Source organism: Quercus lobata, unplaced genomic scaffold (assembly GCF_001633185.2).
Source record: "Quercus lobata isolate SW786 unplaced genomic scaffold, ValleyOak3.0 Primary Assembly Scq3eQI_100, whole genome shotgun sequence".
Lineage (NCBI taxonomy): Eukaryota > Viridiplantae > Streptophyta > Magnoliopsida > Fagales > Fagaceae > Quercus > Quercus lobata.
The window spans coordinates 395,324-419,223 of NW_022154707.1; the positions used below are offsets into that span (position 1 = coordinate 395,324).

General features: G+C 34.7%; 3 protein-coding genes and 1 long non-coding RNA gene across 4 annotated transcripts; 2 read left to right on the plus strand and 2 right to left on the minus strand.

The window, feature by feature from the left end:
* Positions 1–436: 436 nt before the first annotated feature.
* On the plus strand, positions 437–1,278 carry LOC115972968 (protein RSI-1-like). The gene is made up of 3 exons (XM_031093184.1): positions 437–591; positions 760–781; positions 905–1,278. Exons 1-3 carry the CDS (start codon positions 514–516, stop codon positions 1,084–1,086), a joined length of 282 nt encoding a protein of 93 aa, XP_030949044.1. The 5' UTR covers positions 437–513; the 3' UTR covers positions 1,087–1,278.
* Positions 1,279–4,375: 3,097 nt separating this feature from the next.
* On the minus strand, positions 4,376–5,827 carry LOC115972927. The gene is made up of 3 exons (XR_004087571.1): positions 5,797–5,827; positions 5,241–5,294; positions 4,376–4,408 (listed from the first exon to the last, which is right to left on the minus strand). It is a non-coding gene; the product is annotated as an uncharacterized LOC115972927 (long non-coding RNA).
* An 8,311-nt stretch (positions 5,828–14,138) lies between these two features.
* On the plus strand, positions 14,139–14,830 carry LOC115972919 (protein RSI-1-like). The gene is made up of 3 exons (XM_031093146.1): positions 14,139–14,266; positions 14,433–14,454; positions 14,578–14,830. Exons 1-3 carry the CDS (start codon positions 14,189–14,191, stop codon positions 14,757–14,759), a joined length of 282 nt encoding a protein of 93 aa, XP_030949006.1. The 5' UTR covers positions 14,139–14,188; the 3' UTR covers positions 14,760–14,830.
* Positions 14,831–22,891: 8,061 nt separating this feature from the next.
* Positions 22,892–23,698, minus strand: LOC115972955. Its single transcript, XM_031093171.1, has 2 exons — positions 23,300–23,698; positions 22,892–23,161 (listed from the first exon to the last, which is right to left on the minus strand). The coding sequence occupies exons 1-2, from the start codon at positions 23,696–23,698 to the stop codon at positions 22,892–22,894; spliced, it is 669 nt and encodes a 222-aa protein (XP_030949031.1).
* Between the last annotated feature and the right edge of the window lie 202 nt (positions 23,699–23,900).

A 23,900-nucleotide genomic window follows, 5' to 3' on the forward strand; every position in this document is an offset into this window, starting at 1 on the left:
ATATTAATAAAGGGTTCGAAAATGATTAAGATATTACAAGTCCCATTATATTAAGCTTATAAATTGATATTTGTAAGTAATAATAACTAACCACTTATGATTTGTTGTAAATATATTACGGACATAGCACATTTCTAAAAGAAATTAAGAAAAAAAACTTTTTTTTAGAGAATCAAGAAAGGAAAGAAATTAGTTGAAAGGACAGTAATAACACGTTAAAGTTGACAAAAGCAAACCAAAGAAACAAGACAAACACGCCGCATATAACGCACAATATTTCTAGGACCCCCCACATGGGATTTTAGGTGCCCACACAAATCACCCCAATTTCACGCCTCAAATAACGCGTTCTATACTTCTATTCCTTTCCTTAATTGCAGATTCATCATTCCCAAATATCCCTTATAAATATCCTTTATAATTTCATTGCTTCAACATCTCTCATTGTGCTTTGTGAGAAAATTATTACTTCATTAGTTTAGCACTAGAGTTTAAGCAGCCTCTAATATAGATATGGCAGGACGTCCGTACACCTCTCTCTTGTTGCTGGTTTCTTTACTTCTCTTAATCACATTCTCTGATATTGCTGAGGTACAACAATTTTCTCGCTTTTGTTTTTTGAAATCATGTCTTTAACTCACGTTTTTAGTTATTTGCATACTTGTGTGTCCGTACACAGCCTCTTGTTTTTCATATTTTGTTACTCTAAATGGTTTATGCTTGTGTCAAATTCTAATGTGTATATATTTCATGAAACAGGCTACAAAGCTTCGTCCTTCAGGTACATATTTGTACAGTTCTTGTGCTCAAATGAAACACATTCTACTAATTTTGTTATTCTTATGAAGAAGTACATGATTTTAAGTGATCTGATGAACAGTAATTCTCTAATTGTGACATACAGATTGCAAGCCAAAGTGTACCTATCGTTGCTCTGCAACTTCACACAAGAAGCCATGCATGTTTTTCTGCCTAAAGTGCTGCTCCAAGTGCCTCTGTGTTCCTCCTGGCACTTATGGCAACAAGCAAGTTTGCCCTTGCTACAATAACTGGAAGACCAAGGAAGGAGGACCCAAGTGCCCTTGAAATTCTTTTACACGATAGTAATAGCATAATCGGATAGCAGTAATGGCACAATTGTTCTCTTGCAGAGAAAATCTATGCTACCTAAGATCTGTATGGTAGTAGATCTTTACCCATATAGTGATGTAGTTTTTGTTCCCATCATCTGTTGTGAAGGGGGCACTATTGCAAGATGTATACCTGGTTGCCACCTCATTTTTATATTCGCTTTTTTTTTTTTATAAAAGACTTAATTAATTATTTCTCTATGACATTTGGACCTAGCATACCTTTACGTGGAAAGACAATGGACTCTATAAGAGTATTGATTTAAGAATAATTTTAGAAACTTTTTATGGGGAAAAAAATTGCGACAACTTTTTATATTTTCCATAAAAATAGTATCATAATTTTCCTAAAATGTTTAATTAACAAATGCACTTAGGGAACCTGTTAATCAACCAATCTATACTATCTATAACAGGATTTCCCTTTTTGGACTAGATTTTTATGTGGTTTAAAAATACTCTTTAGACCCCATGTTTAATAGGGACAAAACTATCTCCAACTCTATGTAAAATGCCTAAAAAATTGGACACTCTTCTAACAGGATTCTCCTTTTTGGACTGGATTTTTATGTAGTTCAAAAATATTACTAGAATATGTTTAATAGGGAAAAAAAACTTGGGGATAACATAGTAAAAATATATCTCAAACTCCACATAAAATACGTACAAAATAGGACATTCTCCTATTGATCAATGTCTCTAAAACAAACTTATTTCCATCCTCAATTTTTATTAGCCAATATCTCGCACAATGCATACTACATTTTGAAAATTTTTTGTAAGAAATTATTATATAATCCAAGTATATTTTAAAAATCAACTTCAATTATAGTATATCTCACTAGTACGTGGCCCCGTGCATATGCACATGTACAATTAAAATTTTTAGAAGAGATTCAAATTATACATGGTATTAATTTACATTTTTTTAAAACCATACATTTCTAAAATATTGCGTTTTATAGTATAATTTTTAGAGAACTTTATTAATAATGAGTTCATCATAAGAAGAAACAATTATAAATTGCATATAAATACCCATTATAATTATTCTATTGAAGTAATGAGAAGAAGACAAAGAAAATCTTTGGAGGAATATTATAGAATAAAATTTGATATAAAATGTGTATTTCACATTACAAACACCTACATGATGCTGGTAGCGGTCTCTTAGATTTTTCTCTTTCATTCTCTTACAAATGTTTTGTTAATCTCAAGTCTTTTATTTTAGTAATAATGAAACAGTGCATTTCATTTAACAATCTACAACATTTTTGTGTCTCTCCATCTCTCCCCAAGGCCTTATCTAGTTAGTTATATTAATCCTTAATATTTTTTATTTAGTTTTTAATATAACCTACCTACTATCCTCAAAACACACCTGTAGACCAAACAATAATAAGCTGTAGGAGGCTTGCATGTAAAACACATGTAACATTTACTTAATTTTGCATCATTTCAGAAATTAAGTATCTAGAAACACAAAGTTATATTTAGAGTAAAGTCCTAGTAATGCGTTCAACAATGACAACAATATATATTGAAATATAGTAATGTAATACTTACAATTGACTAATTTATCCAAAGGGGAAAAAAAGTAACTACACTTCACCAAAAATAACAATAAAAAATAGTAGGTAAGATGTTGCAATTGGGCCTTGGCTCAAGTGGTAGACGAAAGACTGATGAGATATCAGGTAGTACTTACCTACAAATCTTGCTTAACAAACATATGTTGAGATGATGACCACTATTTTCCTTCCAGCATCAGATTTTTAGTTCCAAACTACCACCTAGGATTCAAAGCAAATTCAAATTAGTAAATTACAACATGCTTGACATGGCTTGAATAAGTTAGCTACAAAAGCTGAGACACCTGCAAGCATGTACGCCACACACACATATTGATACAAACATATCTATTTATGAAATGTTCACATGTGAAGTCATTTAATCTTACCCATAGAAGATTGAAAGAAGCAATAAAAGATATTTCAAGATATACATGACACTATTAGCTTACTGCGTCAACAAAACACATGCTCTCTAAATTGCAAACAACACAAACTCCCAGGTCCAGCAACACATGGAATGCCCCAACAAATTGGAAACTTTATATAGATGCAGCATCAAGGTAAAGAGTAGCATCTTCAATGTGCTCTGATATCCAAAGACAAAGGTGAATAAATAATATTAGAATAGATCAACTAAATGTTGGACAAAAGTAATCAAATGTCAAGTTAATACCGTCACTAAATTCAAAGTAACTACAATATTGAACTCTACTCAATGCCTCTCAAAGGCAAATACAAAGCAGGAACTTAAAAGTAGAAACGCATTAAAATACATGCATATTAAGAAAAAAGAAAACTACTTTTCATCTAGACAAAAGCTATGACAATGATCAGGAAACCATCATTAGACTTGTGCTTATGCCTCTAGTAATATACCTCTAGTAATAATGTGCCCAATAAGGATATCAAATTAAACACACATAGAGAAAAATGAAGGCATCATCACTCTAGGATAAAATTTGTTAAGTTACAACTTATAAGGCATCAACTGTTTCACAACCTTCACCAGATTCATTTTGGTCTTCAACTTTGTGGTGTCTTCAACTTGAAGCACATAAATTCATTTAGGTGCCTTATAATTGGTCCTTGTCACAAAAGACTAATCCCTGTAGCCTAGATGTCTCCTCTACTTTCCAAAGAAAATAATAGACGGACACTAAGAACAAAGAAGGCATCATCACAAACCTCTAACCTATGCTTGTTAGATTAAAATCAGACTACATATATCCCAACTCTGATCAAGCAAACCAGAATGTTCTTTATAAAATTAGAGAGCATTTTTACAAAAATATTTTATATAGACAATTCAAAGAACTATTTAAAAACTTGAGACCAAGAATAAAATAGCTTTTATCTAACGCTATACATAAAATGGGTTGACAGAAAATTGCAAATCAATTTTCATATTGGTTATCTCTAAAACAGGGAACATGAATTGGTGTGTGAACTGCTTGTTAGACATTAAGCTTGAGTCCAAGCAAATGAGTGTCCATATAATCAACTAAAGGGAGAAAGACCTTAGCTTTTCTAACTTGCCCACGCTTGCTCCTACTTTTTAACATAAAAGTACATTACATAAAAATAAGATAAAAAATAAGTTGATACAAAATTGAAAAAAAGGAAGAACACCCGGAGCTAAATTGTTGGGCCTTACCAAATCTTTTATATACTGTAGGAAGAAATAAACATGTCCACGTAATGGACCTGCAAAATGGAAATTTTACAAAGTTAGATTCTACAAAAAGAAGAAAACATTCAGGTATTCTATCAAACAATTTTCGTGCATGTAATAAAAAGTTTGTTAGTTAGGTCCACCACTGCAACAGCAAATTTTTTTGAGAAAAGGGGGTGATTGGCAGAGAGACAAACAAATTAAACTCTATAGAATAGAAAATAATCAAACCTTGAATTAGAAGGTGAAATCAATGTGACCAAAGCATGCTCCAATTGAGTCAGGGAAAGTAGCTATGAGAAGGAGATAAAACGTTCCAAGTAGAATGGCATCGAAGGAGTAATGCTTGAGTATGATATATAATTGGCTGAAAGGGTAAGGGAAAGTGGCTGGATTGAAGGCCAAAAGACCAAATACTGAAACCAAAGCTTAGGTAACTCTTATAAAATTAATCTTTGCCACAACCTACAAAGTAATCAACTTTGTACAAAGAACATTATACTTTTAGATTTCACAATTTAAACCCATTAAAACGAAACATCAAAAACAACCAAATCAAGACATAAAAAGTCTATTTTAAAAAAATACCAACCAAAATCTACAAAGTAATAAACTTAGTATAAAGAAAGTTATACTATCAGATTTCAAAATCCTACAATTTCACTCACCCTTAAAAAAAAAAAAAAAAAAAAAAAAAAAAAAAAAACACACACACACAGGTAAGAGGCCATTAAAACTGAAGCAAGATTTTCATATTGTGAAGGGTTTTCCTTGATTTTAACAAACAAAAAGGGTTATGAATCTAAATTCCTGAATTGACAGCAAACCATAATGGAAAAGAATATTAGGAAAAGAAATTAGTACCTTTGCTTTGATTAGATTAGAGACTCTAGATTGTAGAAATATTCCAATTCATTTCTGTAGAAAAAGAATTTGAATGATTTAAATCCAAAAAGAGAAGAATTCAAAAAAACCGATTACCAAAATAATTTTTAAAAAATAGTCACATCATAATTTTGATTTTCTTAAACCTAATTACTGGAATCAAAATCCAACTGCAATTGTAAAAGTTGAAAACATATAACGGAACTAATTTAACTTTATATTTGGGGGAAAAAAGTCAAAGAAAGAATAGTAACACATAAAAATTAGAGGGAACTCTTTTTAGTCGGCTTCATACTCCTGCTTCTTTGTTTAGAAAAATCAGAAATCAAAAAGGTCGGTTTAGCATAACTGGAAACAAATGGTTTTCTTTTTTCTTGATTGGAATCTCTGGAAACAAAGATTGAAGTGGATCAAACAAAATCTGTCATAGAACTAATCTAAAATAGATAAAAATTGAATAGAACATTGTTAACATGCAATAGAAAATTTTAAGAACTTAAACGTTTAAAGTAATATTAAAAAAAAAAAAAAATACCGATAAAGGTTTTTGGCGGCTTGACCGGAAGATGTTAGATTCTTCCCATGTGCTAAATATTGTTTTCAGTAAAATCTACAAAAGGTAGAGGAGGAGGCTTACTATTCAAAGGATGTCACACCAAATAGGTTGAAAGCCATCTTTGTGCAAGAATGATATCTGCAAGAGAAGTCAATCATCAAGCAAGGACCAAAGGATTTCAAAAAATGTTAATATTGACTCAATGTAGGCGCATAAACACAAACCCATCACTATATCAATTAAGGGAATCAAAACTAAATGGAAAAATTACATAGAAAGATGAACCTTGGTGAGGATGTTTATCCAAAATATCCATCCACGCTTTTGAATCTTCAATCTCTATTAGTGATTGAAATTTTCGTAGCTTAAAAAATTTATTTAAAAAAAAAAAAAAACCCTCAGAGTTGTAGTTTTATGGTGGGTCATTTTGTAATATGATGGCCATTTGTTTGAAGAAAAAACCTCCGAAATTGTATGGCTGGTAAAAAAAATCTTCTCCAATCTCTTTTTTTAGATTACTTATTAAGGGTAATGAATGTAAGAGAGAGAGAGAGAACCTGACCATAGAGAGATGGGTTTGTGTTTTTATACATGCTTCATAGTTGTATTATCACGAAGCAGGTCCAATGGATTTAGATTGGTACTACTGATTCCCAAAGCATGAGTGTTTAATGTGTTATTAATTTCATCTCATTGGCTTCTGCACTACGCAGGTGTGAAGAGCAGAATGTTTTATTCACCCAAAAAAAAAAAAAAAGAGCACAGCGTAATCTGATCCCACTTAATTTTAGACAGATTGAGGAAAGACAGATGTCACACAATTAGAGTTCTAATTTGAAATTGTAATCTGGACACGTGGCACAAAATTAGAGATCTAATTTGAAATTGCAATTTGAGTTTCTCTCTGCTTCACCTATTATTTTATATATAGATTAGAAAGAGGAAACATTGCTTAAAAAAAAAATAGAATAAAGAGGAAACATAGATATTTAACATTAAAATAATTAAAAATTTTGAACTTGTTGCTTGAGTGATTAGACAAATAATTACTTATTTCTCTCTAAATGCATAAATGAATCGATTGTGCCTCTGGATATAATTGCTGAATAAGCCAGGAAGTATCTTGTGAGTTTCAAACAGTGTAGTTTGGCGCTTGTGAAATGTGTCCTAATTTTATTAAATTTCAGGATAACCGCAGAAGAAGACTTTGAAATTTTTTCTGACAAGGCCGCCATAACATTGTCGTGACAATTTTGAATCACCACTCTGATACCCACTTCATCAGAATCCTCAAAAATTGCCCCATCAAAGTTGGTTTTGAGAGAGTCACTAGCATGGAACCCATTCTTTCTTTAGCATAAAATGTGTGTCCTAATTTTATTAAATTTCAACTTCAATTTAAAATTTTTAACTTTACTTTTATATCCTTAACTAGTCTTATAATAAAAATATTTTCAATTATATAATAGAGTTGATTATGTATGTATGGGATACGAAAGAGCTCTCTCTCTCTCTCTCTCTCTCTATATATATATATATATATAATAGAGTTGCACGTCATTTACATTAGAAAGCATGTCCTTTCCTCCATAACCAAGGAAAAGAGGAATGTCTTTCGGAATGCGTGTCATATAGTTAGAGGAGGAGTGGGCTGCCTGTAGTGCGCATTATCCTAACTTTCGTCACCGACATCATACTTTGCTATGTTTCCAGCTCTGATCACTACCCAAAGTTTTAAAAACCCAAGAGTTAACATATTTATAAAATCCTTGTGATCTATTGAAATGGAACTCAATTAGATAAAGCAATTTTGACTATTGGTATTGTAACTTTGTAAGCCTTGGACTTGAACTTCTAAATGGCTATGAGATTCACACATAAAAAGGTTTGTTTTTATGTTCTTAGTCATAGAATGCAAATGAGCTTAGCAGGGTGTACCCAATACGTCAAAGGCTTACTCTGAGACAAATGGACAATGTTTCGTATAGTTTTTTTTTTTTTTAGTTTTTTTTAGTTTTTTTTTTTTTTTTCAAGTATAGAAATGCAAGTTGTTAAAAATGACAGTATGCCCTTTAATCAAGTGAAAAACAATAAATAAGGTGAGAGAGAAAATGCTAGTATTAATTATGAATGAGGTGGAAACTAACAACATTTAATGATTTTTTTTAGCCGTTAGATCTCTTATGAATCTACGGTGTAAAAAATGTGTAAATTTAAAAGAATTACACTAGGTGTAACTTGAATCCATCTCTCTCTCTCTCTCTCTCTCTCTCTCTCTCTCTCTCTCTCTCTCTCTCTATATATATATATATATATAGGATTAGGTTCAAGTTATAATTAGTGTAACTCTAAGTAATGTTACACCACCTAATAACTTGTTATAAAATTCATATTTTGAAAATCCTACCATTGAATTCGATGATCTATATGTTTTTAACATTCATGCCAATTTTCATGTCTATTGGATGTTGTTTACCATTCAATCTATAAATTCATCTTTTATACATTATTTTTAATTACAAAAACTTGAATTTAAACAATTGATTGATGACATGACTATTAATCTTTGATCACCTTGAAATTTTGCAAGTATAGATAATATACGAAGATAATATAATCGAACGGTGAATTTGTCAAAATTTGCATCCAATTAAAAAATATTGAGTAGTGTAATATTGTTTAAAGTTACTCCATGTGTAACTTGAACTCAACCCATATATATGTGTATGTGTGTAATTAGTATATGATAATAAATACATTTATCCCATTAAAACGTGACAATTAATTAGTAATACTTTGACATAAATGCAAAGTTTGGTGAGGTGGAAAGTTAAATGAAGAAATTTCTAAGGAATGTGTCACATGATAAAACCTCATGCTCTCCTATATGAGGTTTCTAGTTATATGTGTTTGTTGACAATTAATAAATGATAATAAATGCATTTATCCCATTAAAACATGACAACAATTAATTAGTAATACTTTGACATAAATTTTGGTGAGGCAAAAGCTTAAATGGAGAGAGTTCTAAGGAATGTGTCATGTGCTTCTTTCCACATGAAGTTCTTCATACAGCATACTTTTCAAAGGACCCGAATTTATTTCATTTAGTGCATTGTGCAAAAAGTTAATAGTCTTGGAATGTTGGCTGGTTCAAATGAAATGGGTCCTCAAAGTTGATTTTTATAAATTTTGTACGAGCGTTATCTTAAAATCTGGGGGGAAAATGAGCATTTGTCTCTAATTTGCAAACTATGCAACAAAATGCCCATGTTTTAAATCAAGTTATAGGTGACAATGTCGAGTTCTATGCATATTTTGTCACTTAAATTTTTTTGAAAATTTAAGAGGAACTTGACATTGCTAATGTCGAGTTTTACTTAAAAATATACATAAAACTCAATTTTAGGGATATCGAGTTTTACATAGAACTTGATTTTGTTAAAATTGAGTTTCAAAAATAAGAGCATTTTACTAAATAGTTTCAAAATATAAGCATTTTACTTCATAGTTTGTAAATTAGGGACAAATGTCCATTTCCCCAAAATTTGGACCTAATCTTAAGATGTCGTTTCTTCCGGGATGTAGATAGTCACTTCTACTTCAAGAAAGTACCAACATTTTGGATCCAGTTTTCATGAGCCGTGAAAAATCCAAATACAAAGAGAGCACCTCTACTCAATTTTCTTGGGTTTTGCAAAAATTTTCCTATCTTAGGCTGCGTTTGATTCGACTTCAAACGAATTTCGGAAATCAATTTCCGGAAAATGAAGCGTTTGGCTGTGACGGAAAACGTTATTTTCCGGAAATCGAATTCCTGTTGACCAAAATTTGAAGCCTTGACCACGGAAATGAATTTCTGTCTTGATTTTCACTTCAATTCATTTCCGTGGCTTGCAAAACGCAGAGAGAGGGAGAGAAAAAACAGGAAACACAACACGCGAGCGAGAGAGAAAGAACAAACCGCGATCGAACCTCACACCCAGAGCTCCGATCGGCGAACGAGCGAGAGAGAGTCGATTCAAACGCACCCCAAACCGCGATCGAACCTCACACCCAGAGCTCCGATCCGGCGAACGAGCGAGAGAAAGTCGATTCAAACGCACCTGCGCGAAGATCGCGCCGTCGCGAGATCGCGCAGTTGATCGCGATCTCGCCTTCGACCGAGATCGCGATCGACGGCGCGATCTCGCGACGCGTCGATCGCGATCTCGCGACGCGTCGATCGCGATCTCGCGCCGTTGATCGCGATCGACGGCGCGATCTCGCGAAGCGTCGATCGCGAGATCGCGCCGTCGCCATTCGAATCGCACCCTTCGTCGTCCCCGATCGCGAACCCAGATTCGTCGTCCCTGATCGCCGCAGTCGCAGCACCGATTCGTCGTCCCCGATCGCGATGGTCGCACCCCAAAACCGATCGTCCTCCCTCTCTTCCTTCTTCTCTCAATTTGACCGGAATATGATTTTTTTTTTTCTGGGTTTTATTTGTGTTTTGGTGTTCTGTATGATTTTGATTTTTGGTGTTGTTGGGGAGGCGGTGTTTTGGTGGTTGTGGCTTTTAATTGCCGGAGTTTGCTGCCGTGAGTTTGGCGGAGTTTGTAGGAAAATAACATTTTCCTCCATACAATCAAACACCAGAAAATATTTTTCACAACATTTTCCGTAATGCAACCAAACACTTAAAAATATTTTCCTTTCCGAAAAATAGCATTTCCGGAAAATAAGTATTTTCCGGAAAATCACTTACATGAAACAAACACAGCCTTAGTGACTTTACTTTTCTGTCTTTTCCACGTATGTTTGTTCAAGTGAGGCTTCGTTGAAAATATCATGACGTATATTTTCTAAAGATATCCACTTTCTGGTTCCGATTTTCATGTTTGGCAAACTAGGGGCCCGTTTGGTTATAGTGTTCAAAAATTGTTGTTTAAAAAGATGTGAAAATTGTAGTTTAAAAAATGTTATTGAAATACATGTTTTTAGTGTTTATAAAACAAAAAAATGTGTTTGGTATCATGGTTTAAATTACATGTTTCAGTGTTCAAAAATATAAAATATGTGTTTGGTATGTGTGTGTTAGATGGTAAAAAAAAAGCTGAACAAAATACAAAATAAATATTTTTTAAATCAGCAAAGTACAAAATAAATATAAAATATTTTTTAAATGCTACTAGGTTGCTGTCCCGCCTGTCTGTGTGGGTGAGAGAGTAGTTTTTGTTGACCGATGGACCCATTCTTTCAAAAAGCTGACCGGTGGACTTATAATACTGTTCAATCTAATTACGAAAGTGCCACTCAGCACTAGTTTTTGTTGTTTAAAATCAGCCTGAAGGTGATTTCAAAAACCATTATTTTAAACATATGTTTTGAACAATATTTTTCAAACACCCCTATTCTGGAATGGTCTACCAAACATATTTTTATTTTATTTTTGAACAATAGTGTTTAGTGTTTAAACACTAAACAATATGTTTTGAAATCAATGACCAAACACCCTCTAGATGCTTTGGATATACTGTCAAAATCAAGTTTTTATTCACAGATTTTATTTTGATATTTTTGCAAATTCTTTTTGTTCAAGTGGAAAATTTTCCGATCCAAGTATGCCAAACTTGGATTCATCATGAGATATTTCCAATGACTCATTCTTTGGGCCAATTGATGGTTTTTATTATTATAATTTAATCAAGATTAAATTATTATCAAACTTATGAACACCTATTCTCAAAACTGACAAAGTGTTGAGCACTTTTTTTAGTATTTTCGTGACATAGTGCTCATTTTAAGTCTGATATGATCTCTTGAGTAGTCATTTTAAAATTGAATTCAAATATCTTTGATATGAACTTGAATTGATCATGATTGAACAATCAGATAATTGGTCAAACCCGAGTTGATCGTGATCAAACTTGTGGAAAGTGTTTTGCAATATGGATTTTAATGTAAAATGATGAAATTTAGTGATCAGGGTGAGATTTTGAATAGTATGACCATCAGTTAACTTAGTCAAAGTTAGGTCAACAAAGGGCATTTTGGTTATTTTGACTTTGGACCTTTAAAATTGATTAATCCAACATTCGATTGGAAGAAATTAAATTATTTTCTACAGTTTTAGATTGAAATTGGAATTTTTGCATGTAAAACAATGAAGGACAAAATATGATACTCGCAAAAGGTTTGTGGAGGCTTTGCTTTGCTTGATTCTTTTGGCATTGTGTAGATCGATCATAAATCTTTCGAGTGACATGCTTTAAGACTCAAAAGGTGGCCTAAAAGATTGATATTTAAGAGGCGTTGTGCATGGATAACTATGTGGGTATGCCCATTGACAGAGGCTGGGGGGCAATTGCCCCTACCTCCCCTAAAGCTCCTACCTATTATTATAATAATATGTATTTAGTTTAGTTTATCCTCCTTGATTAATAAAAAAAATTTGCCCCTTGAAAAAAGATAAATATGTTTTTATATATATATATATATATATATATATATATTGTGGGGCCCAAATGATTTATGGGCCAAGCCCGGGGAGAATCCAAAGGCCGTGGGTCCGAGAGGTCTGCAATCCGGCCCAAACTCTATCTGGGCCCAGGGCCCGTGCCGAGGAGGTATCTTGCCGAAGACGAATGATCAGTGGCCGAGGTAGCAAGCGGAACGGCTGAGAACTTACCCTGTCCTCGGCATTACAGAGCTTCAATGGGAAGACCAACACCATGGTGTAGGCAATCCCCAAACAGCCCCCTCAAGGGGATGTGAACGGAATGGGGCCCATAGGGAAGCAGGGTGTGAAATTGGACCAAGGAAAATGCGTCCCCTCTTCAGTGAATGCACCTGCCAATACCCAGAGCTGATAAATGAGAAAAGACGTTTGGACGGTGTAAACTTCGATCCATGCAACTAATAGAAAGTTAGACGGGACGGTTGATGGGATGGATACAGAAATAAGCTCCTGCCTGACCTACAAGTGGAGGGTCAGGATCAACCAAGACGGACTATATAATAAAAAGGAAGGTGCACCAACAGGGGGCTGGGAAAAAATGGTCAAAAACCAGAGCCTCCCAGCCCACCTCCAGGAGAAAGACTCCATAGGTGAAGGAAAACTTAACCTTGTATGAACACCACGAAAAACCCACCGCCTGTCGATCAAGGCCTAGCCTTCCAAACCCACGCTCTACAAATGATATTGTTTGGGCCTTTTTACGTGCGAACCCGACACTGTTACGGTCCGCCACGAATCGCGTCCTTACATATATATATAAGGAAGAGCTAAACATTAAATTTTGAAAAAAAAAAAAAAAAAACACAGAGACAAATATGATATTTCCTTGAAACTTAACTCATGGTGACTTTTAAGCTGAAATCAAATTTATTTTTCTAATGACATTTAAACTCCAAATAAACTGGTTAAATTTAAATAACTAATATATATATATATATATATTATTTTCTCAAGACATTAAATTCCTAATGCTTGATCCCTCTACTAATCTTTTTTCCTTCAATACTTGACTCTTTCATAGTTTCAAATCCTAGGTTTTTAGCATGAACTCAAATGGTAAATAATTAAAATAATAGAAGAAGAAAGTTTAATTCTACATAATTTCTTAAGAGCAATCAAGTCAATGTGACGATATACAACTTTCTAAGTATATTGCTATACTTTTAAGAATAATTTAACCTAAATATGAAAAATAAATTATGGTAAGTTTTTATTAAAGTCATATTAATATTGGTGGAGGGTTCATGTGGGACACCCCTCCACCAACCACAACTCGCCACATGGGTGAGTTGTGGCATTTGTTGTGCCACTTTATGTGGCGCAAGACTTATTCTTCCGTAATTGGATATTGATCATCCCCAAATATCCCTTATAGTTTCACCCCTCCACCAACCACAACTCGCCACATAGGCAAGTTGTGGCATTTGTTGTGCCAATTTATGTGGCACAAGACTTATTCTTCCTTAATTGCATATTGATCATCCCCAAATATCCCTTATAAATATCCCTTATAATTTCACCCCTCCACCAACCACTGGCAAGTTGTTGCATTTGTTGTGCCACTTTATGTGGCACAAAACTTATTCTTCCTTAATTGCATATTGATCATTCCCAAATATCCCTTATAATTTCACCTCTCCACCAACCACAACTCGCCAACTCGTCACATGGGCGAGTTGTTGCATTTCTTGTGCCACTTTATGTGGCACAAGACTTACTTTTTTTTCCTTAATTGCGTATTGATTATTCCCAAATATCCCTTATAAATATCCCCTATAATTTTATTGCTTCAGCATCTCTCAATTTTGCTTTGTGAGAAAATTATTACTTCATTAGTTTCACACTAGAGTTTAGGCAGCCTCGAATATAGATATGGCAGGACGTCCGAACACCTCTCTCTTGTTTCTAGTTTCTTTACTTCTCTTAATCACATTCTCTGATATTGCTGAGGTATAACACTTTTCTCGCTTTTGTTTTTTGAAATCGTGTCTTCAACTCACGTTTTCAGTTGTTTGAACATTTGTGTGTCTATACAGTCACTTGTTTTTCATATTTTGTTACTCTAAATGGTTTATGCTTGTGTCAAATTTTAATGTGTATATATTTCCTGAAACAGGCTATAAAGCTTCGTCCTTCAGGTACATATTTGTACAGTTCTTGTGCTCAAATGAAACACATTCTACTAATTTTGTTATTCTTATGAAGAAGTACATGATTTTAAGTGATCTGATGAACAGTAATTCTCTAATTGTGACATACAGATTGCAAGCCAAAGTGTACCTATCGTTGCTCGGCAACTTCACACAAGAAGCCATGCATGTTTTTCTGCCTTAAGTGCTGCGCAAAGTGCCTCTGTGTTCCTCCTGGCACTCAGGGCAACAAGCAAGTTTGCCCTTGCTACAATAACTGGAAGACCAAGGAAGGAGGACCCAAGTGCCCTTGAAATTCTTCTATACGATAGTAATAGCATAATCGGATAGCAGTAATGGCACAATTGTTCTCTTGCAGAGACAATATATGCTACCTATGATCTGTATGGTAGTAGATCTTTACCCATATAGTGATGTAGTTTTTGTTCCCTTCATCTGTTGAGAAGGGGGCACTATTGCAAGATGTATACCTGGTTGCCACCTCATTTTTATATTGGCTTTTTAATAAAAGACTTAATTAATTATTTCTCTATGACATTTGGATCTAGCATACCTTTACGTGGAAAGACAATGGACTTTATAAGAGTATTGATTTAAGAATAATTTTAGAATCTTTTTCAGATAAAAAAAAAATTAGAAACTTTTTATGAGGAAAAAAACTTGCGACAATTTTTTATTTTTTCAATAAAAATGATATCATAACTTTCCTAAAATGTTTAATTAACAAATGCGCTAAGGGTACCTGTTAATCAGCTAATCTATACTATCTATAACAGGATTCCCCTTTTTGAACTAGATTTTTATATGGTTTAAAAATACCCTTAGACCCTATGTTTAATAGGGACAAAACTATCTCCAACTCTATATAAAATGCCTAAAAAATAGGACACTCTTCTAACAGGATTCTCCTCTTTGGGCTGGACTTTCACGTGGTTCAAAAATAGCTCTAGAATATGTTTAATAGGGATGGTTCAAAAATACCCCTAGAATATGTTTAATAGGGAAAAAAAAAAAAAAAAAACCTTGGGGATAACCTGGTAAAACTATATCTCAAACTCCAAGTAAAATACCTACAAAATAGGACATTCTCCTACTAATCAATGTCTTTAAAACAAGCTTATTTCCATCCTCAATTTTTATTAGCCAATATCTCGCACAATGCATACTTCATTTTGAAAATTTTTTGTAAGAAATTATTATATAATCCAAGTATATTTTGAAAATCAACTTCAATTATATTATATCTCATTAGAAAGAGGAAACATGGCTTCAAAAAAAAAAAAAAAGAATAAAGTGGAAACGTAGATATTTAACATTAAAATAATTAAAAATTTGAACTTGTTGCTTGAGTGATTAGACAAATAATTACTTATTTCTCTCTAAATGCATAAACGAATCGGTTGTGCCTCTAGATATAATTGCTGAATTAGCCAGGAAGTATCTTCTGAGTTTCAAACAGTGTAGTGTGGCGCTTGTGAAATGTGTCCTAATTTTATTAAATTTCAGGATAATCGCAGAAGAAGACTTTGAAATTTTTTCTGACAAGGCCGCCATAACATTGTCGTGACAATTTTGAATCACCACTCTGATACCCGCTTCATCAGAATCCTCAAAAATTGCCCCATCAAAGTTGGTTTTGAGAGAGTCACTAGCATGGAACCCGTTCTTTCTTTAGCATAAAATGTGTGTCTTAATTTTATTAAATTTCAACTTCAATTTAAAATTTTTAACTTTAATTTTATATCCTTAACTTGTCTTATAATGAAATTATTTTCAATTATATAATATAGTTGATTTTGTATGTATGGGATACGAAAGAGTTCTCTCTCTCTCTCTCTCTCTCTCTATATATATATATATATATATATGAGATAGGTTCAAGTTACACCTAGTGTAACTTTTTAGATTTACACATTTTTAAACCATTGGATTTAAGTAGATCCAACGGTTAAAAAAAAGACTATAATTATTACAAATATTCTAATTAGAATCTAATTAATTACCCTTATTTATTACCTTCTAAACTTATCACTAAACCCAAAAAAAAGTTTGACTTCTGACTCTCTCTCTCATTTACATTTCTCTCTCTTTCTCCTCCACCACCTCCACAGGTTGCCAGCCAAAAAAAAAAAAAAAAACTATCTCTATTCATGAACTACCTTCAGCATGCATCCTCACTACTGACTATTTGATAATCATAGTCATTGGGTGGACAATCCATGTTGATCATCTCTGTGATATAGAAATGTTGATCTGACTGCTCCAATCCCTCATCACAAGTTTGTGGAGTAAAGTTCTGCTTGCATCCTTTTACCTTATTATCAGGAATTTTTTGAGCAAGTTTATTCAGGTGGTGCATCTTATTCAAGTAGCGGATCTGGTTCCAGTTCCTCTTACGACAGCTTAGTGGGACAGACTCAGAATCTCAATATTAATGCATCTACCCCACCCAAAGAAGCAAAACCAGAAGATGCCCTGTTCAAAGATCTGGTAGATTTTGCTAAATCCAAATCTTCATTATCATCTTCTTTTTCTTCTTCTCCCAAACCCAATCGGTCATTTTGATTGATTGAGCATTGGACTACACATGATGGTACAGCTTATGAATGTTGTTAGTTTATCGCCCCATGGAGGACTCCATGGAGAAAATCAAGACCGTCAAGTTGGTCACTCATGCCAAGAAGATCAAGACCGTCAAGCCAGTTACCCCTACCAAGAACACTATTTCTGTCCCCATTGAGTCTATTTCTGCTAGTGTTTCTATTCCTGTTGAGTTTGTTTGTGATAGTATTCCTATAAAGTCGGTTTCTGTTGAGTTTGTTAAGAATGCCTTTTCTTATAATATGATTTCTAATTCTGCTTATTTGTTAGCTTTGAATGTTTTTATTTTTGAAATTGGTAAAGAAACTCTAAATAATAAGGAATTAAAATAAGGACACTTAGAACCCATAAAAGAAGAAACCCAACCGATCAACCTGGGAACTAATGATGAACCCAAAATATTACAAGTGGGCAATACCTTAACTACCTCTGAGAAAGATGCATTAGCGGCACTGCTAACAGAATTTAAAGAGGTATTGTATGGTCCTATGAAGACATGCCTAGGATTGATACTAATATGGTACATCATTGCATTCCAACAGATCCAACCATGAAGTCAATCAAGCAGAAATTGAGAAGAATGAAGCCAGTGTGGACTCTCAAGATCAAGGAAGAGGTCGAGAAACAGTATAATGTAGGGTTCCTGAGGGTGTTCAACTATCTAGAGTGGTTAGCTAATGTTGTTCTGGTGCCAAAGAAGGATGGGAAAGTGAGGATGTGCGTAGACTTCCAAGATCTGAATAAGGCCAGCCGAAAAGATGACTTTCCATTGCCCGACATTGACATCCTAGTTGATAATACAACAGGTCATGCCTTACTATCATTTATGGACGGATTTTCAAGGTACAATCGGATTAAGATGGCTCCAGAAGATATAGAGAAATTACTCCATGTGGGACATATTACTACAAGGTCATGCCATTTGGCCTTAAAAATGCTGATGCCACTTACCAACGTGCAGCCACCACTTTGTTGCATGATTTGATCCATACAGAAGTAGAGGTTTATGTTGATGATATGATAGTAAAGTCCAAAGACTGTGAAGGGCATATACCAACTTTGAGGAAGTTCTTTGAAAGAATCTGGTTCTACAATTTGTGGTTGAACCTAAAGAAGTAAACTTTTGGTGTAACATCTGAAAAGCTATTGAGGTTTATGGTAAGTCAGAGGGGAATAGAAGTCGATCTAGACAAAATTAAGGCCATTGTAGAAATGAAGCCTCCAAGAACTGAAAAGGAGATCCGAGGATTTTTAGGGAGGATACAGTACATCAGCAAATTCATAGCCCAGCTCACCATGACATGGAACCAATTTTCCGATTGTTCAAGAAAGAAGTTCCTAAAATGTGCAATGAACAATGCCAAGAAGCTTTTAAGAAGATTAAGAACTATCTGATGAAGCCACCAATATTGGTTCCACCGATACCTGAAAAGCCATTATTATTGTATCTTACAACTATGGATACAACAATGGGGGCTTTGCTTGCTTAATACCTAGAAGAGACTAGAAAAGAAAATGCAATTTACTACATCAGTAAGAAGATGTTGCCTTATGAAGAGAAGTATTCAACACTTGAGAAGACAAGTGTAGCACTTGTATGGGCAACCTGCAAACTCAGGCATTATATGCTTGCTTATAAGGTCTTATTGATTGCAAGAATGGACCCATTGAAATATCTGATGGAAAAGCCTATGCAAGATGGGAAGACAACTAAATGGGTTTTACTTTTGTCAGAATTCGACATTAATATGTGACTTAGAAATCTGTGAAGGAGAGAGCGATTGTTGATCAATTAGCCCACTGTTCACCTGAAGAAGCTAAAGAAATCCAAGGAGACTTTCCAGATGAGGATATTATGGAGATTGAGGTAGAATCATGGAAGATGTATTTTGATGGAGCAACTAATCAAAACAAAAGTGGCATTAGAGTTCTCTTAATTTCTCCAAAAGGGATGTACATCCCATTTCTGGTAGGCTCAACTTCCTTACCACTAATAATGCCACTAAATATGAAGCTTGCATTATGGGGTTACGAGTAGCCCTAGGTCTTGGAGTAAAAGAGTTAGAAGTATATGGTGACTCAGCCTTGATAATCTCTTAGATTCAGAATAAATGGAAGATCAAGGAAGAGAGGCTGATGCCTTATCATGAATGTCTTCAGAAGTGGGCCATGCAAGAGCACGTCTTCAAAAGGTTTCAGAGAAAATTGAATAAATTTCTTTGAACCCTAAAATATTCCCTTAATAAGAAGAGCACGTCCATGCAAGAGGTAGTCTTTCTTTTTCATTTTTCTATTTTTTTAACTTGATGGTGCAAGAGATGTATTCTTCTAGTTTTAATTTCTAATGCTCATACCATGTGTTGTTAATATTTTTGTTGAAATATGTTCTTAATGCTTTTGTTGTCATGATTTACCCTTTGAGTTTCAAAAATCTGCTCATTAACAAATCTATTCCAAAACTAGAAAAAACAGATTTGTAGCTTCCTTAGATGTAGATCTGAATTTTTTAAAGCACAAAAACAGATCTATATCCTCCTTAGATGCAAATCTGAATTTTTTTTAAAGCATAAAAACTGATATGTATCTTCCTTAGATGCCAATCTGAATTTTTTTAAATATAAAAACTAATCTGTATCTTCCTTAGATGCATATTTGAATTTTTTTAAAGCACAACAGATTTTGAAATAAAAAAATGAAGTCATAAGTAGTGATGTTTTGTTTGTTTTGTTTGATGCAAGTAGTGTAGGTTTATTTCATTAGTGTAGTCCTCTTCTAAAAAATCTTTTCTTCTTTTACATAAAAAAAAATAGATCTGATTTTTCTAATTCTCTACAAATCTAGATTTTCTTATTTATAAAATAGATCTGATTTTTTTTTTTTACATACAAACCAAAATCCAATTTTTTACTTTGTTCCAAAACATATCTGATATTTTTTTTAGTAAAAAGCCTTGTTTTATTTAATAAAACAGATCTGATTTTTCTTCACCAAAACTAATTTTTTACCTATACCAAAATAGGTCTGGTTCTTTTTTTTTTTTTTTTAATGAATCAAATCCAAATTTTTTTTATTTATTCACAAAAACATATCTGAATTTTTCAAAAAGAAGAGGACACATTCATAAAATAGATTTATGTGAGTCAATATTGGTTAAGTGTCTCATGTATGCAACATCATTCATATCATGCATAAAGGGGTACATTGGTCATAAGACTCTAGAAGACCAGACTATTTGGGTGGAATAGGTGCCTAACACCTTCCTATTCTGTAACCTAGTCTCCGAATTTAGTTTCTTTGTATAGGTAGACCTAGGCTTTATCTTTCTTTTTAGTTTTGGGTAGATTGTAACTAGGACAAAAAGACATGTATCTTTGGTAGTTTGTAACTAGGACTCAAATCCTTGTAATATTCAATCTATCAAGTTTGTACTTTTTATTCAATTAATGATAATGGAACATTTCAGTCATGTAAAGTTGTATTTAATTTTTTCTTTTTTTTTTTTGTATAAAAAAATAAGTGGCGACTCCACACCACTTACCTAAAAATAAAGGTGCCCTTAAAAAGCACCCAAATCTCTTTTTTGAGGGCACTTTGATTTTTGCGGTCTCTCACACCCAAGGTATGTAGTCCGAAGAACCAAGCATGACCAATGCTCTGTTTAACACTTAAACAAATAAAAAGCATTAATTTACCCAAGTTATGTGGTCTGAGGAACCAGACATGACCAAGGTTCTATTTAACACTTAAACAAATAAAAAGTATTAATTTACCCAAGGTATGTGGTCCGAGGAACCAAGCATGACCGAGATTCTGTTTAACACTTAAACAAATAAAGAGGAAATTGGACAACGATAATCAAAATAAAAGATGGCAAAATTGCATTTCATTAATAATAATACCTTCGAATGTTATTTACATTCCACAGACATGGTACAACATTTTCATCTAGATCTTCCAAAAAATAAGCTCCTATTCCCGCTACCAAAGTGATGCGGTATGGCCCTTCCTAGTTAGGTTCTAATTTTCCCCAAGATGGGTTGTTTTGTAGTTCCTACCATTTTTCTCAACACCAAATCCCCTGGTGCTAATGGTCTGACCCGCACCCCCATGTCGAACTCTTGCTTAAGTTTTTGTTGATAATGTGCCCACTAGACCATAGCCGCTTCTCTCCGTTCATCAACTAAATCCAAACTCTCACGAAGTAATTGATCATTATTGTCGAGATCAAATAGGCTTGTTCTCAAAGTTGGAAATCCTGTCTCTGAAGGGATTATGGCCTCAGAACCATAGGTCATGGAAAATGGGGTTTCCCCAATTAAACGACGAGGAGTAGTTTGATATGTCCAAAGAACATGTGGGAGCTCATCAACTCACCTGCCCTTAGCGTCATCCAACCTCTTCTTTAGCTTGTTAACTATGACCTTATTAATTGCTTCAGCTTGCCCATTCCCTTACGGATAAGCCAGAGTAGAGTACCTATTCCTAATGCCTAACTCACCACAATATCTTTTGAAGGCCTTGCTATCAAATTGGAGCCCATTGTCCAATATAAGGGTATGGGAAATTCTGAATTTGGTAACAATATTCTTCCAAACGAACCATTTTGTGTCAACATCCCTAATATTGGACAATGGCTCAGCCTCAACCTACTTTGTGAAATAATTTGTTCCGACTAGAAGCCATCTTCGGTTTCCTATTGGTCTAGGAAATGGCCCTACAATATCCAAGCCCCATTGTGCAAATGACCACCGACTACAAAGAGGATTTAGCATGCCCCTAGGCTGATGGATGCTTGGGGCAAATCTCTGGCACTAATTACACTTTTTAACGTAATCTTAAGCTTCTTTTTGCATACTTGGCTACCAGTAACCCTGAGTAAGAGCCCCATGCGATAACGACCTTCCATCTGTATGACTGCCACAGATTTCTACATGTAGTTCCTTCAACAGTGGTTCCACTGCTTCAGGGTGGACGCAAAGTAAATACGGCCATAAAAAAGAACGTTTATACAATTTCTATTCCTCGAACAACCAAAAGCGAGGAGCTTTTCTTCCTATTTTCGCAGCCTCTCCTTTATCATTAGGTAACATTCCTTCTTTCAAAAATGCAACTATGGAATCCATCCAACTTGGACCAACCAACCCTTATTTGGTGTACTCCAACCATCCTCAATTCCACATCGGCAAGCATCAATAAATCCTCGACGAGGATAACCCGAGGAAGGCCTTCCTCAGAAGAGATTGTTAAAGTTGCCAAAGAGTCTGCATGAGTATTCTTGCTCCTCAAGACCTGCTGTATAGAGAAAGATTCAAAACCAGACTGTAATTGCCGAGCTTTACCAAGATACCCTTGCATCCTATGATCCCTACAACAGAATAAGTATCTACCACAATGAAACTTACTTCGACCACTTCTGACCTTGCTTGAACAGGCAACTTGACCAGGCTCTTTGGGATGACAGTTTTTCCATCAAACCCCACCAAAGGGGAATCATAACTAACTAAATCCTCGGGTTTTAGATTAAGTCCATTGTCGAAGTCAGGATACATGATCTCTGCCCCACTGTCCTGATCCACTAGGACCCTCCGTACATCGTATCCTCCTATTCGAAGGGTAATCACTAAGGCATTGTCATGTGGTTGCTAAGTTCCAACCTTGTCTTCATCAAAAAGGTTCAAAGCTAGTCAGACTTCCACTCTCCCTCGTTTAGACTCAAGGATCGAGTCCTCGGTGTATGGTCTTGCTATGTACATGCACCAATCTAACTTGGGGCTACAAGAATAACACTAATTGTTCTGAGGGATGGTCTCGAGGAAGACTCCCTTTAATGTGCTGACCCAGCCTGATTCCCTTGTCCAAAAGGCTGGTGCAAAATTTGTCTCAACTTCCCAATCTTGACCAGCTGCTCCAGATAGTCACGTAAAGTTCTATAATCTTCTATAGTGTGTTCACGGTCTTGATGATATTGGCAATAAAGACCTTGATTACGCTTCATGGGGCCACCTTCCATTTTATTTGTCCACTTGAAGTATGGTTCAACATTTATCTTCTCAAGGATCTGAAGCACAGGCTCCTTGAATACTATGTTAACCACCTGGGCAGTAGGAAATCCAGTATGTCCAATAAAATCTCTCTGGGGTTGGTTGTTATTATATCTTTCAGACTTAAAGTCTCTTTGGTCAAGGGGAGCCAATTTAGCCTTCCCCTTCCCTTACTGCTGATCATCCTCGACCTGTTTGTGTTTGTCAATCCGATCTATAAGTTGACGCATGCTTCGCACTGGCTTCTTTGTCAAGGACTTCCTCAAGTCATGCTTAATAGGCAGGACGACCTTAAACGTCCTTATTACCACATCTTCAAAATCTCCATCTATCTCATTAAACATCTCCAAATATCTATCCGAGTAAGTTTTTAGGGTCTCACCCTCTCTCATCACCATAAACAGCAGGGAATCTAGGGGACAAGGAACCTTGCTACATGTAACAAATTGGGCCCTGAAAGCCCTGGTGAGCTCCTGAAAAGAGCTAATTGAGCCTTCGTCCAGCCTATCAAACCATCTCATCACGACAGGCCCTAAGCTAGAAGGGAATACTTTGCATATCAAAGCTTTATTCTTTGAGTGAACAGCCATCCTCTGATTGAAATGACTGACGTGCTCCACTAGATTAGTTCTCCCGTTGTAAATGGTAAAAGTTGGTTACGTAAACTGACGAGGAAGTTTAGCCCTGTCAATCCTGTGCATAAATAGTGATTTTAAAATTTGACGCAAAGCCCTACTCATTGTGTCATTCCCCAAGCTCCTATGGGTCGGACTTTTATCCCTTTGCCTGTGA

Coding starts and splice junctions, on each gene's coding strand:
- LOC115972968 (XM_031093184.1), top strand. CDS start 514: ATGGCAGGACGTCCGTACACCTCTCTCTTGTTGCTGGTTTCTTTACTT. Junction 592..759: donor CATTCTCTGATATTGCTGAG/GTACAACAATTT, acceptor TTCATGAAACAG/GCTACAAAGCTTCGTCCTTC. Junction 782..904: donor TACAAAGCTTCGTCCTTCAG/GTACATATTTGT, acceptor TGTGACATACAG/ATTGCAAGCCAAAGTGTACC.
- LOC115972919 (XM_031093146.1), top strand. CDS start 14,189: ATGGCAGGACGTCCGAACACCTCTCTCTTGTTTCTAGTTTCTTTACTT. Junction 14,267..14,432: donor CATTCTCTGATATTGCTGAG/GTATAACACTTT, acceptor TTCCTGAAACAG/GCTATAAAGCTTCGTCCTTC. Junction 14,455..14,577: donor TATAAAGCTTCGTCCTTCAG/GTACATATTTGT, acceptor TGTGACATACAG/ATTGCAAGCCAAAGTGTACC.
- LOC115972955 (XM_031093171.1), bottom strand. CDS start 23,698: ATGGCTGTTCACTCAAAGAATAAAGCTTTGATATGCAAAGTATTCCCT. Junction 23,162..23,299: donor GGATTGACAAACACAAACAG/GTCGAGGATGAT, acceptor CCTACTGCCCAG/GTGGTTAACATAGTATTCAA.